Genomic DNA, 13,006 nt, shown 5'->3' with positions numbered 1-13,006 from the left:
AGACTGCACAGGAGTCGGAATAGTGTAATGATTAAGAGCATGGACTCTGGGGCCGGCCGAGTGGCGCGATGGTTAGGAACTGGCTTGGGATGCCAGAGGGCCCCGGTTCGGATCCCACATATGAGGGCCAGTGACGCTGCCCTCCACAGCTAAGATGCTGAACAACAGCTCAATCTGGAACTGGGCTGCCCTGAGTCGCAGGGGACGGCGTAGGCTGCAGCCCCTGAGGCAGTGGGTTGCCATGGGCTACCGTGTGTAGCCAGCAGCCAGCGTGAGCGGCCGTCCAGAAACTGGCGATTGATATGTCTCGCCAGGGAAGAGCGCAATGATGGTGCCAACTTGGGCCAGTGAAGCAACGTCCTCCACAACTAAATTGAAGAACAAAACGACAGCAACTTGTCTGTTCCCCTTCCCCCAATTCCCCTGTACTGGTCCCATCCCCACAATTCCCCAATAAAAAAAAAAATCTAAAAAAAAAAAAAAGAGCATGGACTCTGGAGCCAGTTTGCCTAGATTCAAATCATAGTCCCACAAATTACTGAATGCCTCTGCGCCTCAGGCCCCAATGTTAATATATGAGTCATCATAATACTCTGCACCTCCTTGGTAAGGTTGCCATGAACATTAAATGAGCTAATATGTGTAAATAGTAAATAATAAACTAGCACCTGGGTCACAGTAACATCTGTATGTGAGTATTTGCTATTATTATTATTATCACTATCATTATTATTCGATATATGGATGATGACGCTTAAGAGCAATGCAAGACATACAAAGATTTGACTCCAAAAGAAAACACAAGAACCCCAACAGATAAATGTGCAAGGAGCAGAAATAAATTAAAAGTAGAAAAACACATAATTTAAAAATGCTAATATTTTTTTAAATGAGTAACATACACCAATATGGGTAACACAAACAATTTTCATCAAGGGGGATGAAAAGCAAGTCACAGAAGTTACGCAGCAGATGGTACCATTTACATAGAGTTTCAAACCATGCAAAACTAAGCAATAAATTATAGGTGTAGAGATACATCTATGATAAAACTATAAAGAAAACAAGAGTCAGTTATCATCTGTGTTAGATGATAATCACAAAATGCATGACTGTGGGTATCTCTGAGCAGAGCAAAGATGTGACTGGTGATGGTCACATAGGCAGCTTCAATATTCCATTTCTGAAGCTGAATGGGGTACCCAGATTTTTAAAAAATTAGTCTTTATGCCTTATGTATATGTTATGCATTCATTCTGTGTGTGTGAAATATTTTATAATACAAAAGGGCAAAAGCTTACTGATACATTTTAAAGCCAAGAGGAGATACTTTTTTTAACCTGTCAAATTAGTAAAGTTTTTTGTTGTTGTTGTTCTTTAAAGCTCAATGGAGAAGATTTTCTTTAATGATAAAACCAAATTAATTAGTTTTAAGCGTTAAATATATTTCTAGGATGGTCAAAGGCAGATTCTACTGGCAGTGTACCTTGATAAAGGAGGACTTTCGCATCTGAGATATATCATCGAGTCTAAATAAGCAATTCTTAGCTGCATGTTTAGAACTGACATAATATCCAGTGCTTAATGCCATTACTTCAGATGGGATATTTAATATGATGCTTCTAATACATTGTAACCTATCCTCTAAATAAATACTAAATCTTTAAAAAGGTTATGTAACTTTGCTTATAGATCAAATTACTGGGCACACAAAGCTACAAAGTTCAAACATAAAATCTTAGTCACAGAATAACATTATATTTAGTTCCACAAAATAAACAACTTGAACCCAACATAACGAGAGGACATAATCTTGTATAATTTATCAATCATGCATTTCCATTAAAAGTTATGAAAGCTACTTGAAGACTTTTAGACAACCTGTAAATTACAGAATCTTAAAGCAAAAGCAGTGTCAGGTATTACTGAGTCCAATGCATTCACTGTGCAGGTGTGAAAACTGAAGCACAGGAAACTTAAACGCCTTAGACAAGAACCCAGTCTTCCAATTTGCTATCCAATGTTCTTTTCATACATTGACTCCCTTGCAATTTGAACAAGAACGCAAGTATGGTAATGAGCCAATTTTTCAACTGGCTCTGTACATAGGTAAACTTCGTCTGCCTTCAACCCATCCACTTCCCAGCCCCTCAGGTGGTCTGACTAGAAGGCATATTTACACACCAAGAAATCAGGAACAACGACTACAGTGCATGCACTTTTTCTTTTTCACTTGTGGCCCCCTAACCCATTGTCCTATCTTGTCTCCTGAACTATGTACCGAGAGATATGGCCTATCTTTCCTTACTTACATACTACTAATCTAAGATAAAAACTCTAAGATAAAATAAGCATCCATCTATAATAATCACTATAGATCTCTCAACCTCAAACAAGCCCAGATTCTCTGACAACCAAACACAAGAGAAATGAAAGAACAAATGCAAAATTAGGGCTTTCTGATTTTCACAAGGGCTGCCCTGATATTTTTTAAAGACTCATATGTAACATGGGCTTATTTCCCATTTTGCCTTAAGTTTGACATATGTACTAAAGAATTGGCTGGTTTTGTTTTGAGTTGTTTGTTTGTTTTGCCTTTAAAATAAAATAGCTGACCCAAGAAACCATAAAGACTCATTGTGCAATTTATAGTAATAGAAGGTAGTTATGCCATGGCTGTACTTGTATGCAAATCATCTACTAAATTTCATCTTAAAAGCAGCACTGTAGTCCTAAGAATGATGCTCATATACCTGAAAATATAATTTTTAAAAGTATTCACCTACTAATCCTTGAGACACTTTGATAGGTCAGCCTTAGCATAAAGTACATACATAGCCTGGCATAAAACAAACAATTGTTGTGAGGGGATGTTGATATGGAGTTTTCCTGTCATCCCAAAATTTCAGTTATGGCTCAAATTTTCAAACAAAAATATCCCCCACATTCTAATAGGAGACCACAATGAGCTGCTGAAAGTTGAGACCAGAACCTCCCTGAGTATCCACAAAGCAAGAAACACAAGTATTGTCTATAGATGCTATAAGTCATAATTCCCACATATGTATACTTTCCAAACGTTATGAGAATGCTTTTTTTATTTTTTAAAAAACTCATTTCAAATTTTGTAGTGGCTTTTTGCTATTTTGTGTTTTCTCAGTCAACAGCTACTAAAAGCACAACCAGTAGTATACGGGACGGTCACCTTTTTTAAACTGAGTTAGAAATTACTCTTAATCCTGCATATTAACCATAAATATGTCACTTTAGGCAAATTTATGAACATACTATTTTTAGACACTTAGAATCAGGATTTGCCGTTGGTCAGGAAGCCAGGCCCTAAGAGCACACTTCCTACACCGGTCTTTCTCGAGTTCAGCTCCATGTTTTACAAACCTCTACAGTGTGCAAATAAAGCCTTTTAAATGAAGTAAACTGACTCCACTTTCCTTTAAGAAATCAGGTATCAAGAAATTGCCTCACGGTTTCCAAACCAGCACAGAGCTGGGTAACCCAACCATAATACGCCAGGTAACGATGCCGTTCCAGGCCACCACGGCCAAGTATCAGACAGAGGTCAGGCTACAGTGGCCAGGGTGGCCAACTCAAGTGTATAGGAGAGCCTGGCAGGTGACAGTTGAAAAAATAAGAGGATGAGAACCTGACCCTTGCCATAAAAAGTGCCCAGAAAGGACAAAAAAATAAATAAAAACAAAACAAAGAGTACTCCATCTGGCAGGCATCACATCTCCTTCACATTCTTGGGGAAGGTGCGGGAAGAATGGGGAGGAGGCGAAGTGGAATGCACTTCAAAGCCAAATGAACTTGTCGGAAGCCTGGAGTACAGAGGGAAGCAAGGCTTGGTGATGGCGAAGACATGTAAGAAGTTAGTCCTGTATTTTAAGATAAAAAGACACCGAAGGAGGTTAAGCATGGAAGTAGCAGCAACAATTTTGCAGGTCATTCTGGCTGCAGTGTCCTTTGTTCGATGTTTCCCATGTACTATTTGTGGAGAGAGTAAATGTGATGTTCCCTAAACATGGAAAGCTCACGGACAGGATGCCATACACTGACTGGGCATTATTCAAAGCCAGGTCTTCTTTAGGATACTTTTCCTGTGCCCTTCGTCTTACTCCAGTCAACACAGGTTTTCATCTCCTCTTTATTTTTAACCTTTCTTCCTCACACATGTTCATCTCCATCCCTGATCTCCAAGGTAGTCTCACATTTCTGACTCTACTACACGTCTCCACGTGAATGTTCTACCAGCATCTCAAATGCAGTGGCTCTAAGGCAGCACTTATTTTTTATCACCCCCCCATAATCCTGCTCTGAGTTCACATTCTCTCAATCGCCCAGGCTTAACCTCTCACCATCATCTGTTATTCATCCCTCTCTTTCCCCATATCTAACTAATTGTTTCTGTCCAATCGAAATCAGCAACACTTCTCTAATCCTGCGGCCACTATCCTAGTTCAGGTCTTCATTCCCTAAGAAAAACTCCTATAACCCCTCTTTATTGGTCCAATGGTTTCTTTCCCAATTCAATTTATCCTCTGAATTATTAGATAATATATTCTATCATTCAACTCTGATTACAACATTTCGAGAACCCAAAAATCTCCAATCTCACAGCTTACTAACCCACTCCAAATTTCCTAACCTAGCGTGAAAGGTCTTCCATGTTCTAGGTCAAACCTAATTTTCCATCTTTAAACTTCATCTTCATATATGCTTCCATTTTTTTCTACACCTGCCCTCTCTATATAATCTGGTAAATATTGGGTGCTCAACAAAAGTTGATTTCCTTCCACATGAGTTTGCTACACTCTTCTTCTCCATGCAACCTCAACGTACAGGAATACATATTATCGTTGTATACATCAATCCTCACACAGGAAACTAGAATATTCATATACTCGTATATGAAATGTTTGGGAATAAACTTAATGGTAACCACACAAAAGAATATTCATGGAAAAACCTGTAAAACCTTGAAAATAGATAAGGACTGAGAAAGAAGGGAGGTGTAACCGAGTTCCAGGGTCAAAAAAAGGTGGAAACAAGCACAATACCATAAAAGCTTCAGAAAATTTAAAACGTTGGAATCATTATACCTGGAACAGCCTAGCAGAATTCTTCTAGATGATTCACTGGTCTAACAGAACTTACAGTCTTGTGAAGAAGATGAATACATATGGACTTTATAATGCAACATGGTAAAATCGTGCTCCAATCAAGGTACAACGCGTCTTAGAAGCACAAGGAAATGACAAATTCTAAGAGATGGAGAAAGCTTCACAAAATACCATGTGACAAAGGCCTTAAGGACTTCAACAAGGTTATGAGATTAAAATATCCCAGGCAGGGCCAGCCGAGTGGCGCGATGGTTAAGAACTGGCTTGGGACGCCAGAGGGCCCCGGTTCGGATCCCACATATGAGGGCCAGTGACACTGCCCTCCACAGCTAAGATGCTGAACACAGCTCGACCTGGAGCTGGGCTGCCATGAGTCGCCAGCGACGGCGTAGGCTGCAGCCCCTGTGGCACTGGGTTGCCATGGGCTACTGTATGTAGCCAGCAGCCAGTGTGAGCGGCCAGCAGCCGCAGTGAGCGGCCGTCCAGAAGCCGGTGACTGATGTGCCTCACCCCGGAAGAGCGCAATGACAGTGCCAACTTGGGCCAGTGAAGCAATGTCCTCCACAACCAGACTGAAGAACAAAACGACAGCAACTTGCCTGTTCCCCTTCCCCCAATTCCCCAGCACTGTTCCCATCCCCCCAATTCCCCAATAAAAATCTTTAAAAATATATATATATCCCAGGCAGCAGAAATGGTCTAAAGAAAATGCAGAGGTGGAAAATGCTAGACATGTGAAAGAAAATAAATGATGAATTCTTGATTACTAAACTATTGCTATTTTGAATGTCTCTTAGTTATCAAGTATAGTTTTACTGAATTTACCCTTAAGACTAGCTATTTGAGCTTAGCAATTTACTTCAATGAATTCCTGAAAATATGCAAATGATTATCTGCAGGATGGGTTGGTTGTTATTAAACAGGATTTTCAAAACTCAGTTGGATCTCAAGCTCTGTTATAATTCCTCAATATGGTGCTATACACTCACTTTATTCTCCCCAGGGCTTCTCCCCAAGCACTTCTGTACGAGTCATAGGAGCCCAGTGAATGTGTCACACTCTTTTACACACACAATGCGATCAAGAGAAAAAAATATATTTTGAGAACTAATAACCCCATAATAAAAAACGTAATAATGTAAAACCAAGCCATGTGAGTGTCTGCACTCCACTCCACAAAAAGCTCTCGAATTAGAAGAGAATTCACAGAAATCTAGATTAGTCATTTGATGCAAACTATGCCTTTCAGGTTCTTTCTCTCTGGTGTTTAGGATCAAGGCTAAATGATTGAATCTCGCCCTGTGCTTGGGAGCGAGGGACATGTGAACACTCAGGAGCTGCTGAGAAGCCACATTCAACCATGAACACAGGAAAGCAGAAAAAAAAGGGTGAGCAAAGAGAGAACAATGACGCACAGAAAAGCAAAGACCAAAGACTGGGAAAGTTGCAGGTTTTCCAGTCCCCGGTCCCTAATAAGGACTGTCTGCATTTGGCTTCCATCAAATTCCTTTCTTTCTGTTTCCTAAAACTTGTTCATTTCTGTTACTTGCAGCAGATGCTTAAATGAGGCAATAACCAAAATCCCCCATAAAGTCAATTGGTTGATTCATTAGTGGTCTACTTTTTCCATACTTTGCTTTCTCTTTGTATTTCCTTAAAAGCCATAAACATGACTTTGGTATGCTACAGAGACAAACATGTGAACAAAGATCCAGGATTGTGCTGAGCATTTTAAAAGGAAAACCCATCCTGCCCAGGAAGGAGTAGACGTAGGAATATTCTAGGTTAAGTCTGGAGATATCTGTACAGCCATCAGAGATGCTAACTAACAACTGACAAATTAAATAGCTCTCTGATTATCCTCCTATCCAATGCCAATTTAATTCTGAATAAACCAGATGGGTAGGTCCAATTCGGTCTCCTCTCAGGTACAACCAAAAGGTGAAAACCCAATACAGGGCATTTCGTCTGGAATGCCCCCAAATAACAAGCCACCATCCTCCCAACCACAGAAAAGTTTGGGTACTCTCCAGTGGCATCCCTAATCTAGACTCAAATTCCAAAACTGAATACCAACCATCTTAGGTCCTGGGCTTAACTATCCCCAAAGAGCAATTAGGCATTTACCTATGATATAACCAGCACTTTCTGGTATCAGGAGAGGGAAAGAAATTAACAGAAGCTTACTATTACGGAACTCTGTCCAAGTGTGTGCATCTGGGTGCATATGCCAGGTATCAAGACATTCCTGAGGCGGATCAAGGCTCCCCAAAGCTGGATCCACACCTATCAGATATGACTACAAGCAGACCAGTTTAACATGTATAGCAAGTCAGAGCCGACAATCAGAAGTTTGAACCAGTGTAGTGGGGTGGCTCTGCGGGGTTATATAAACAAAACCAATATTATAGGGTCGTGGAGTTAAAAGAGACTTGGAGACTAATGTCCAACTTCATCATTTTACAGAGAAGGAAGCTGAACATACGAGCCAAATTCATCGACCAAATCCCACAAGTGAGATAAAATCAAAGGGACTGTGACCAGATTATAACAGAACCAGAAAGCATTAGTTCCTAAAGTTGCTCTTTAACGGTTGAAAATTTATTTTTAATTAAAAAAGGATAAATGTATCAGAAAAATCTTTAAAAACTACTGTTGAGATAGCTTCTGGATATTTTTTTTTACTTCATCTTAGCAAAACAGTAGAGATTTCTAAACTAATGGGTTAACATTTTAGTTAAGATATTAGAATAAGCACCTTTAAAGGCCAAAAAACCGGATGTTGGTTCAAAATCTAAATGATGGTGTTTACTTGCAACCTTGGCAGACAGGCAGTTTAGGCACAGTGACAAAATTCTAAATGTCAGAGAGTTACTTATTTTAATATAAAAAAATTCCAGACATACATTCACATAAGGCCCTAATAAAAGTCACCAGAAATGAGACTTATATGTCAGTTGGGACCAAAATTAAAAGAATAAGTGTTTAAATGGTCCAAATATAAACTTGGTATTCAAAACTGCTAGCAAAGGGCCACAGTACGGTGGATTTTGGTCTTCAAGGGCTTCTTTACCACAAGTATTAGGTAAGTGAACACATCATTGGGGGGGGGGAATACATATGTTCCCTGTACAATCCACTGTTTATGATTCAGCATAGTATTTTTTAGAAGACCGTTGATAAAATGTGAAGTTATAGCCTGTTGTGTTTCCCAAGAAGTGCTATTAAAGTTACTCCTAAAATATGAATCCATAAAAAAGTAGGTCTTTTAACAAAGCAATATTAATCAGAAACAAATATGAAACTGAAATCATTATTTAAATTAATATTGATAAACTTCACATTTAATAAAGTTAAATATCATTTAAATCTTGCATTAATCTGAACAATTTTATAAGTTACATGAATCCTGAAGATTTTTTTATAGAAAAAAAACTATCTTTTAAAATCTATTTTGCCAACAATGCCACAAATGGAAATATGAAGAGCTAGACCATAGGGTGCTGAATATAATCTATGCTTAATAGAGTCAGTTTTCAGCTAATATATAAGTCCCAGTTGTTAGCCTTATCTTATTTTGAGTTTAGTCTATTGGTGGCAAAAACAAAAGCAAGCTAAAATTTCCTAAGAAATTTTAATTCTGAGTAATTATAACTTCTGTTCATGCATGCCAGACAAAATTAAGAACTGAGAAGTTCTGAGGATCAGATACTCATCACATAAAAGTTCATGCAATTTCACATTTACCTTAAACTCTACCTTTGTAATTTCAAATAATTTTTATAATAACCTTACCTAAAAAAATTCTTCACCGATATTTTCCACATGATTTAAAGAAAACTCCCTTTAAAAATCATCCTAAGAATTCAAAATTACCCATTTCCAGATGACAGTCTTACACCAAATAATGGCATGGCACCTTTCGTTTATATCGTTTGACTTGCAAAAAGCCCAGTGTAAAACTTAAAAAAACAGACTCGGATGCTTTTTTCCACCTAAAAACAAAACAAAACGAGTACCTGGCAAACTCGGGGTTGGGTTCGGGTTTGGCCTATTAAATACCAGCCGGCCCGCGGGCGCCGGAGCCGGTGGCGCGGGAGACGCTGCGGGCAGGCGGCGGGCGCGCCTCTGGGTGCGCCCCTCCCCGGCGCTCGCCCGCGGGTCCCCGCGCTGCCCCGCGCGCCCCACGCCCCTCCCGGGTGCGCGATGGGAGGCGCTGACCTGGCCGGCACATTCCCACGCGCCGGGGCCCGTTATCTGAGCCGCCACCTCGGCGGGGCCGACCCGCGCGCAGCTGGGGGGCCCCCGTGGTCCCCGCCGCGGGCCCCGCGCCCCCCGAGCGGGGGGCGGACCCGCTCCTCTGCCTCCTGCCGGCGGCCCCGCCAGGCCCCTCCCTCGGGGGCCCGCGCCGGGCGGGAGCCTCCTGCGGGCTCAGGTTCGCTCCTGGGACGGGATAAGGTGTCAGCCCGGCAGCCAGACGCCTCCCGTCGGCGGGGGCGAAGCCAGCCGTGACCTCCTTCCCGCCGCCCCTCGCCGCCCGCGCGGGGCGCTGCCGCTCTGCGCGCCCCTCCGCGGCTCGAGAGAGGGGGGTGTCCCCGCAGGAGGCGGAAGGGGGTGCAGCCGCGCTCGGAGCGGACCCGGGGTCGCGGTCCCACCTCAACTTGGCGCGGCCGGGGTGGGAGGGGGGCGGGGGAGCGGGGAGGGAGCCCCAACTTACCCGACTGCGCGGCTCCTCGCGCCGCGGCCGCGGCCAGACAGACGCAGAGGCAGAGCGAGAGGGGGCGCGGGAGGGTCCGCCGCCGGCGCATGGAAGGGCCCGGGAGCCGCCGCCGCCGCCGCCGCTGTCCGAGACACGCTCCCTCCCGCCCCGGCTCTGGGCGACGGACGGGGCGGCGGGAGGCATGACGGGAAATTCCTGGGCACGGGCAGCCGAGTCCAAATATGAGCATGGGAGCCGAGCGAGGGAGGACGGCGGAGCGCGCCCGCCGCGGATGGGGCGCGCTGCCCGGCCTCGGCGGCCGCCAGCTCCCCCGGGGCCTCCTCCTCGCCTCCGCGGTCGCCCCCAAAGCCGCCGGCCGCCGGCCGCGACCCGGAGATGGAAGCCCTCTGCCAGGGTCATGCCTTTCCAAGAGCAGAGAGCCGAGCATCCTCCCCACGAGTCCCACCTGAGACCCCTGAGGCGTAGGAAAAAGAGAAGCCACCGCTAGGAGCCAGGACAGGCAGCCAGGGGCCCGCAGGAGGACGTTGAGGGAGCGTTGAGGAGACTCTTGTGCTGCTCCTCATCAGCTGTGAGCTTCGGCGGTGAGGAAATAAAAAGATCTGGCAAATACTTCTCTTAAGAGTGGGGAGGGTGAGGCCGGAGCGCCACTGCCAGTTATGCACACACTTAGGTGAGCCATGCTGTACACCATAATCAGGCATTATGACACAGAAAGCCACCCTCCTGCACGCCAGGTGAGTGGGCCCTCTACACCAGGTGTAGGGGGTGCGGTTCTTAGCCAAAATGACAGAGGGGCTCTTGCCAGACTTACATGTGAACACCATATATGGAATTGAAGCAGGTTGAGTGACAATAGTCTGATGTTCAGACCTGTCGTTCTTTCCACCGTCAACCTCTCTTCATCTCCCTTACACTGGTTTTGTGTTTATTGTAGCTTGTCTAAAGGGCAACGTTGAAATTTATTCAAAAGGTGCTACCTCTGATATCAAAATGTCAGCCCCAGATGTGTAATCACAGGCCTAAGCCAGGAGTTCCCTGACTTTTCTTTGGCACTGATAACTCCTCCAGGAATCCATTCCAAATGACCCTTAGCTTTTCAAGACAACATAATTATGTCTTAATTACGGTAATTTATTTTTTTTTACTCACACTAATGGGACAGGCCCTGGGGACGTGTGATGTTATGTAATTACTTAAGAACATTTTAAGATGCTATAGAAGTGATTTATTGATGCAAAATACTTAAGGGGTAAATGTCAAACAGATTTAGAATGTGGATTATTCTAACATGAACTAAAGTATGGTAATTTGTACATCACACTATTTGTTTGAAAATGCTGTATATATTTGAAAATCAGAAACTTTATTTCAAAACAAATTCGCTTCTGGCAAAGTATTAAGGCCCATATGCCAAAAACCAGTCCATTTGCAAGTGGCTCCCCTTAAATCATCTGGTACTGAGAAGCACGACATCCCTGGCAAGTGGGCAGATTTCACCCTTAATGTACTAGCAGTGATAATGGGACTAAGAGCAGATGGCCTAAGTAAACTAATGGTAAATAAGCTGAAATACAGTAAACAAGGAATTTAAAAGACACAGAGCATTATTATTCAATGTAGGTTCCTAGAAGCTGGGTAGTTGGAAGAGAATACACAAGAAACTACTGAGTATTACCTCACTTTCGTTTCTCTCTTTTTTTCTTTTTTGTATATTTAACCGTGTATTATATAAGCAGCTGTTTTTCTTAATTCTCCCACAACACCTAGCATAGTTCTTTGCCCATAGTCTAAATATTTATTCAAAAACAAAATAAAATGAGCGCAGTCATTTGTAGATTGACATATAGGACCTTTCTAAGTGTATAGAGAAAGCTTGTTTCAAAGGTTTGTAATAATTATGGCTATATCTAAAATATTTTGGTTGACTGTAAGTACAAAAATATAAAATTATAAAGGATGCAATATCATTACAAACTAATTCATGTTAATACAAGTGGACAATTAATTGTATCAACTCTGCTGACTTGACAGTCAGCAATACCAGCACCTGTTCTAAAAGCTTGAGTAAGTATATCAAACAGGGGAGAAAAGAACTGAAGTTACTGGGTGCATAGTAAGTGCCAGGCACTCTGATGGGTGTCTTACACATGATATTTCATTTAATCCTTACAAACATCTCTGAGCTTATTTCTTATCCCGATTTTACAGCTAAGGAGACTGAGACACAGATAAGTAAATTATGCTTCCAGGAAGGGGGGAAGTAGTGTTGGAATTCAAACATCATTCCAAAGTCCATATATACTCTTTTTTACCCGTTCTAATCTGTCCCATTTTGTCTATAATTTTTTAAAAAGTGGCATTCAAAAACTGTATTCATTGAGGCTCTTGTGGTTTTAAGTAACTGGTGTGCACTCAGATTACCTCAAGTAATAAAGGTAGAGAATACACGTGGAAGTAAGACCAGAGGCTTAACCGGCTTGTCAAGTCATCCTTTGTGGGCCTGGAGGGTGGGGACCTGTGGCTTTGATAGGTACCAGGAATAGGAAAGGGACTACCCTCTGACCACATTCCTCTGAGTTTCGTAATGTAACCACTGATACTTAAATCATGTATTTCACAATGTTTTCTCGAATGTCTTATTTATTGTAATCTTAATAACAATCACGTTAACATATTACCTTAAACAATGTTTGTTTTCAAGACAAAAGACTCAGAGGAGGTAAGACTTCCCCTACTTCCTATATACCATCCCTCCCTCAACCCAGTGGTGTGCCAGTAAATGTTTAACAACTAGACATGGAGGAGGGAGACCTGGATTGTAACACAAAATGATTACTGTGGTGTCAATACTCTGACCAACCGGAGTCTCTGAAGGCAGAGCTGGGAAGAGATGCACACAACCAGCTCTCGGGCCTGTAAGAGCCTGCCCCAGTGCACCGCTGCCCCCACTCCTCATGAAATGTCTCAGAAAACAGCAATAATTCAGGTTGCACAACCACAGCCCCTTCCACGTCTGCTCCCACTACACCTGCCATTTCTCCTCCGTAGCCCGAGAGGGGGGAATCTGATTCTATCACCATTGACCCTTGGAAAGTTCTTATATCTCATAAGACCCTGAGCAGCCTATAGATTGGCTACCTCCGAGCCA

At 42.7% G+C, this 13,006-nt stretch overlaps 1 protein-coding gene across 2 annotated transcripts in view; it reads right to left on the bottom strand.

The window, feature by feature from the left end:
- The window catches only part of MSRB3 (methionine sulfoxide reductase B3), a 151,713-nt gene extending 141,280 nt beyond the window's left edge, over positions 1 to 10,433 (bottom strand). Inside the window, exon 1 of one of the 2 annotated variants that reach the window (XM_019640588.1) lies at positions 9,856 to 10,433. In XM_019640588.1, the coding sequence (XP_019496133.1) occupies positions 9,856 to 10,285 (430 nt within the window). In that variant the 5' untranslated portion in view covers positions 10,286 to 10,433. The remainder of the gene's footprint in view (positions 1 to 9,855) is intronic. The other variant, XM_019640587.1, reaches the window with a different exon arrangement.
- Between the last annotated feature and the right edge of the window lie 2,573 nt (positions 10,434 to 13,006).

Source organism: Hipposideros armiger, unplaced genomic scaffold, assembly GCF_001890085.2.
Source record: "Hipposideros armiger isolate ML-2016 unplaced genomic scaffold, ASM189008v1 scaffold_51, whole genome shotgun sequence".
NCBI lineage: Eukaryota > Metazoa > Chordata > Mammalia > Chiroptera > Hipposideridae > Hipposideros > Hipposideros armiger.
Note: the sequence above shows the minus strand (reverse complement) of the source record. Positions and strands in the feature narration are given on the sequence as shown.